Raw genomic sequence first — 7,035 nt, 5'->3', positions numbered from 1 at the left:
TCAAAACATTCATAAAATATATTATGGTAACTCAAGACACATTTAAAACATGATATGGTAGCTCAAGGTATAATATAACTCACCCATATAAATTACTCTTATTATCACTGTGCTCCCAAACCTTACTTGCTACGCTCCTTCTCCTTTACTTCGTTTTGGTGCTTCATTATCGGCTTCACCTCATTATTTATATGCACCCAATGTGTGAGGCCCAAGCAAAGGACATCACACGTAGAACACACGTGGTAGCTTCTCACCCCTTGCCCTCCCCCTTAATTTACCTCTTGGTTTGCCCCCTGATTTACTTCTTAGTTTGACCCTTGTCTTTTACCAAGAGTCACTTAGGTCTTTTGTAAGGGTTATCATCTTCTTTGGTAATTCACAATGATCCCTAAAATTACGTATGATTATAAGTTAGGTTCACGTCTAAAAATCTCACTACCAAACTATAAAACATCACTTACTGCTGACTAAAATATTTAAAATTTAAAATGAGATGTTCCCGCGTTACATCGGGCCATTCGAGATACTAGAAAGGATTGGTCCTGTGGCATATCGCCTTGCGCTTCCACCCGAATTATCCAACGTCCACAATGTGTTTCACGTTTCGATACTTCGACGGTATTTTCAAGATCCAAAACATGTTGTCGACTATGAGAACCTAAAAGTTCAAGAAGACCTCTCTTATGAAGGACAACCTATACAGATTCTTGATCGCCGTGTTTAGGTCCTTCGAAACAAGACAATACCTCTCGTAAGAGTCTTATGGAGAAACTATTGTGTCGAAGAAGCAACATAAGAAACCGAAATCCAAATGCGAGCCAAATGCTCACACCACTTCGAAAACTACGGTATGTCAAGTTTGTAGGACTGGTAAGCTTTGGACAATCTCTCAGCAAGTGGCCAACTTGGCCACATCTAAAGCATGCTCCCATGTCTCGACGGCATTGTCCCCAATGAATCCTTCCATAAGTAGAACAAGTTGGAATGGTGCCACCTTTGGGATTTGTAGGACCTTGATTGCTTGAACTAATTGAATTAGTTGTGCCCGTATTTACCCTCTTGGGAGGCGCGACACCGGGTCTTCTGTTATCTCTTCCCCAAAATCGCTTCCTTTGGCTTGGTTTCCCAGAGCGCAAGCCTTTAATCCCCTTTTCCGCAATGTATGTTCGATCCACCACCTTTGCATAGGTTGGTAGTTTCAAAACCTCCAACATGTCCTTGATTTCAGCATCCAATCCTGCTTCGAATTTCCTGGCTTTTCGAGCTTCGGTGGGGATGACGTATGTCGCAAATCGAGCCAGTTGTGTGAACTTGCTCTCGTATTCAACCACCGTCATGGTTTCTTGCCTTAGATGTGTGAATTCGGCCGCCTTTTGTTCCCGTAGCGAATCTGGGAAGTATTTTGCATAGAATACCTCCAAGAATCTTACCCAAGTAACAATATATTCTTTCTCCAAGATAAGAAGCCACCATTCTTGTGCATCGTCTTTGAAGGTGAATGTGGCGAAGGCTACCTTCTGTCTCTCTGTGCAAGGTAGTGCGCGAAAGATTTTCTCCATGTCCCTAACATAAGCTTCCGTCACTAGTGGGTTTGGACCACCGATAAACGTGGTGGGTTTCAGATCCTGAAATTGCTTAATCGTAGTTGGTTTTTCTCGTCTCTTTGATGTCCCATTGGTTATGCTGGTTTGCAAGGCCTGCAAAAAGTTGGTGACTGCTCTTTCCATGATTTGCTTCATTGGGATGGTACCACTGACTGATGACCCGATTTCATTTCCATCGCTGGCCATTACTACAAGGTAAAATGATATAAGCGTGACATCACATTGATACAACGTCATATATAACGTATTAGTTCTACTAGTTTTACTATCACATTAATATTACAACATTAACACCACATAAAACATCATGTATACATCATTGTTACTATACATCAGGTGTTAGTCCAGTCGTCAAGAGTTAATGTCTAATCCTACTAATAGAAAAATATAAGGATTAGACTAGTCATTGTCAGCTCCAAAAAAAAAGATCAGTGACATCTCTCGGTCATGCTCCTAGAATAAGTCACTGAGCCCCCACGAAAATTGGCTTTGGAAGACTGGGTCGTTGAACAGCCATGGGAACTTCTGCTACACGAGGGACTTAAACTCCCATCCACTGAGCTCAATCCCAAAACAGCGCTAAACTACCCGGGCCATGTAGGTCAGTACACCGTGGACATATCCCCAAAATTGCCGCCCAGTGAGCCGCACAGGTATCTCTAAGTATATGGTACTGTTAGCGTAGTCCACAGCTAGGGTCTGGACAATGTGTTGTGGAAGAGGTGTCGTAGTGCGAATGTGGCTGCTAAGGTATATATTCCCTCTCCTCTAGGCAAAGCCTGGGGGTAAGGGAGCAACTAATAAATGCGGATGTACCAATCCGACAATGTACGTCGGCCCAATGTATATCTCTCGAGTGCTAGCCCGGCTAAGTCTCCAAAATAGGTAGTGCTCGTCAGGGTCGGCTTGCAAATATACTAGCCTCCCCATGAGTCGGTCAAGGTCGGGGTGGGTCTGTCCGATAGTGCTTTCTGAGTCTCCTCATCCCTCTAATAAGTTAGGGGTGGGGCCAGATGCGCTCCTTGGGGCTCGAACCAAATCAATTCTTCCTGGTGTACCATGTCCTACAACACAGGAAAACTTAGTCAATCTAATATTTATTTAAATCATGTTGGACATAATATTTTATTTATTCATTTTATATTATGACAATATATATATATATATAATTAAACAAATATGATGTCGAACAAAATATAATATTTATTTATTTTTATTCTATGACAATATATATGTTTTTATTAATAGACACTCAGGGTTTGTTTTGTTTAGTTTTTTTTTTTTTTTTTTTTTTGTAAAAGCTCTGATACCACTTTTGTCACGATCCAAACCTCGTACCCAAAGACTTGGCATCGCAACAAGATAAAAATAAAATAATTCTAAAATTTTTGAAGTAGTAGCGCAATGGATAAATTAAATAAATTAAAATAAAACAATCGGGTACCAAAAGTTTGTTAAAAAGAAACAAAGTAGTCATTTGAGCTTTTATTTTATTACAAAAGTCCAACCAAAAATACATATAAAGAAAGAAAAAAGGAAAACTTTGTAATTTATCCCCCATTTTGATTCTGCTAAATCTCGCCACCTGAAAAGGGTAACAGCTATAAGTACATAGCAGAGTGAGAAAAATTATACTGTGAGTATAGGAGCACAAAATAGCCATGGATAGTTATTTAATCTAAAACATTAACATAATTTAAGTTGACTAAACAAATTAATTTAGTGCCAGAAACTGAAATACAGAAATTACGTAAATAACTATAATCACGGTACAGAATAGAACAGAACAGGGGTCACTAGAGTGACAATCAAAACAAGGGTCAATGGATTCATGATAAATAGAGGACCACAAAGTAGCCAAACAGGGGCCAAGGTTTATTTAAGTCCCCCAAGGTATTAGACTCCCGTGGTAATACTTACAGAAAATAATTATTTACAAAATAATTGTCAAATAATTATTAAAAGTTAAACAGACATATCCATGAGTTTCAATTTAAGCAAATAGAGTTCAGAAAATAATCTACGTAATTGAAACATTAACGTAACCATAAAACATAAATTATATAAAATAAATTGTGTAACTCAAAACATTCGTAAAATATATTATGGTAACTCAAGACATATTTAAAACATGATATGGTAGCTCAAGGTATAATATAACTCACCCATATAAATTACTCTTATTATCACTGTGCTCCCGAACCTTACTTGCTACGCTCCTTCTCCTTTACTTCGTTTTGGTGCTTCCTTATCGACTTCACCTCATTATTTATACCTACCCAATGTGTGAGGTCCAAGCAAAGGACATCACACGTAGAACACATATGGCAGCTTCTCACCCCTTGCCCTCCTCTCTGATGTACCTCTTGGTTTGCCCCCTAATTTACCTCTTGGTTTGACCCTTGTCTTTTACCAAGAGTCACTTAGGTCTTTTGTAAGGGTTATTACCCTCTTGGGTAATCCATAATGATCCCTAAAATTATGTATGATTATAAGCTGGGTTCACGTCTAAAAATCTTACTACCAAACTATAAAACATCACTAACTGCTTACTAAAATATTTAATACTTAAAATACGATGTCCCACAATCTATCCCTTTAACAAAGATTTACAATATTAGACTAAGGAATTGTATTCAATTATATATGTATTTATTTCTTTATTTATTTTTATTTATTATTTTTTTTTTTTATACATATATATATATATCCTATGAGTAATTAATATAATCATGGTATTAAATTAAAAATCCAGAGGGAGTGCTAGTATAGGAGCTGTCACGAGTCTGTTCTTCAATTCTTGGAAGCAACGTTCCTGCTTGTCCATTCATAGAAAGGGTGTGTTCTCCTGAGTTAGCTTGGTTAAGGGTGATGCTATCTTCAAGAAATCTTGCACGAAGCGCCGGTAATAGCCGGCTAGACCTAAGAAGCTACGAATATCAGACACGTTAGTAGGTCGTGGCTAATTCACGATTGCTGCAACCTCTTGGGAGTCAACTGAAATGCCGTCTTTGTTAATGACGTGACCGAGGAAGTGTACACTAGTGATCTAGAATTCGCATTTCTTCAATTTGGCATAAAGCTTGTGATCATGTAGTGTCTGTAGAACTCTTCGCAAAGGGTGTTCATGATCTTCTGGTGATTTGGAGTATATGAGAATGTCGTCAATGAAGATAATGATGAACTCATTAAGATAGGGTTTGAACACTCGATTCATGAGGTCCATGAAGGCCGCTGGAGTATTTGTGACGTAAAATAGCATGACGAGAAACTCATAGTGCCCGTAATGGGTTCTGAAGGTAATCTTTTCGATGCTTTTCGTTTTGACTTTTAGTTGATGGTAGGCAGAACGCAAGTCAATTTTTTAGAATACTTGAGCGCCTTGCAATTAATCGAACAAGTTGTCAATTCATGGCAGAGGGTACCGATTTCTGATGGTGACTTTGTTTAGCTCACGGTAATCGATGCATAACCTCATCGTGCCATCCTTTTTCTTTACGAATAGTAACGGAGCTTTCTATGATGAGGTACTTGGTCGAATGAAACCTTTGTCCAATAGTTCCTGAAGTTGAGTCTTCAGCTCTTTTAATTCTATCAGGGACATACGGTAAAGGGCTTTTGAGATTGGTTGTGTACCAAGTTAGGTTGCAATGGTGAATTGGATTTCTCGGTCAACCGAGGTACCAGGTAGGTCTTCGAGAAATACATCCGGGAATTCTCGAACCACAGGGATTGCATCAAGTGTGGAGGCCTCTTGTTGAGTATTGATTACATAATAGATATAACTACAACAACCTTTTCTTAGAAGTCGTTGGGCTGTCATGAAGGATATAACACATGGAGGGAGAGAGACTCCAATTCCTTTGAAGACAAGCTCGAGTTGGTTTGGTGAAGACGTTTTTGGCTTCACAATCAATAGAGGCATGATTGGCAGCTAACCAATCTATTCCTAAGATCACATCAAAGGTACTAATGCAGAGGGGAATTAAGTCTACGTGTAAGGTGTCCCCTTTTAAGGATACCGTACAAGATTTGTACACATCAGTACTAAAGGCGGAGTTACCAGAAGGAAAAGATACAAATAGTATATATCCTAACGGTTCAGGTGTTAATGCCAACTTGACAACAAAACGTGGTGTAACAAAAGAATGAGTTGAACCAGAGTCGAAAAGAACATGAGCTAAGTGACCACAAATAGAAAGTGTACCTGACACAACGTTCTCTGTAACTTTTGGGTTTCCAGGCACCAGGGCAAAGGCCCTTCCTTGGCTTTTTTGATCCTTCCTCACTCCTCCAGGTACCGCGGGTTTTTGGACTGGTTTAGAGGGGCCGGCTGTAGGACTGGTAAACTTTGGACAATCTCTCAACAAGTGGTCAACTTGGCCACATCTAAAGCATGCTCCCGTGTCTCGATGGCATTGTCCCCAATGAATCCTTCCACAAGTAAAGCAAGTTTGAATGGTGCCACCTCTGGGATTTGTAGGACCTTGATTACTTGAACTGGTTGAACTGGTTGTGCCCGTATTTACCCTCTTGGGAGATACGACACAGAGTCTTCTATTATCTCTTTCCCAAAATTGCTTCCATTGGCTTGGTTACCAGGAGTGCAAAGCTTTAATCCCCTTTTCCGCAATGTATGCTCAATCCACCACCTCCGCATAGGTTAGTAGTTTCAAAACCTCCAGCCTGTCCTTAATTTCAACATCCAATCTTGCTTCGAATTTCCTGGCTTTTCGAGCTTCGGTAGGGATGACGTGTGTCGCAAATCGAGCCAGTTGTGTGAACTTGCTCTCGTATTCAGCCACCGTCATGGTTTCTTGCCTTAGATGTATGAATTCGGCCACCTTTTGTTCCCGCAACGAATTTGGGAAGTATTTTGCATAGAATACCTCCAAGAATCTTACCCAAGTAACAATATCTTCTTTCTCTAGGATAAGAAGCCACCATTCTTGTGCATCGTCTTTGAAGGGGAATGTGGCGGAGGCTACCTTCTGTCTCTCTATGCAAGGTAGCGTGCGGAAGATTTTCTCCATGTCCCTAACCCAAGCTTCTGCCACTAATGGGTTTGGACCGCCGATAAACGTGGTGGGTTTCAAATCCTAAAATTGTTTAATCGTAGTTGGCTCTTCTCATCGCTTTGGTGTCCCATTGGTTATGCTGGTTTGCAAGGCCTGCAAAAAGTTAGTGACTGCTCTTTCCATGATTTGCTCCATTGGGATGGTACCACTGACTGATGATCCGGTTTCATTTCCATCGTTGGCCATTACTACAAGGTAAAATGATATAAGCGTGATATCACATTGATACAACGTCATATATAATGTATTAGTTTTACTAGTTTTACTATCACATTAATATTACCACATTAATACCATATAAAACATCATATATACATCATTGTTACTATACATAAGGCGTTAGTCCAGTT

At 39.7% G+C, this 7,035-nt stretch overlaps 1 protein-coding gene across 1 annotated transcript; it reads right to left on the bottom strand.

The window, feature by feature from the left end:
• Positions 1–6,247: 6,247 nt before the first annotated feature.
• LOC114278026 (uncharacterized) lies at positions 6,248–6,640 on the bottom strand. The gene has a single exon (XM_028220003.2). It carries the CDS (start codon positions 6,638–6,640, stop codon positions 6,248–6,250), a length of 393 nt encoding a protein of 130 aa, XP_028075804.2.
• Positions 6,641–7,035: the final 395 nt, after the last annotated feature.

Source organism: Camellia sinensis, chromosome 9 (genome assembly GCF_055761805.1).
Source record: "Camellia sinensis isolate YWXY chromosome 9, ASM5576180v1, whole genome shotgun sequence".
Lineage (NCBI taxonomy): Eukaryota > Viridiplantae > Streptophyta > Magnoliopsida > Ericales > Theaceae > Camellia > Camellia sinensis.
This window is presented reverse-complemented; position numbering and strand designations above follow the sequence as displayed.

Bases quoted from the DNA above. Each gene is read 5' to 3' on its own strand.
- LOC114278026 (XM_028220003.2), bottom strand. From the start codon at position 6,640: ATGGAGAAAATCTTCCGCACGCTACCTTGCATAGAGAGACAGAAGGTA.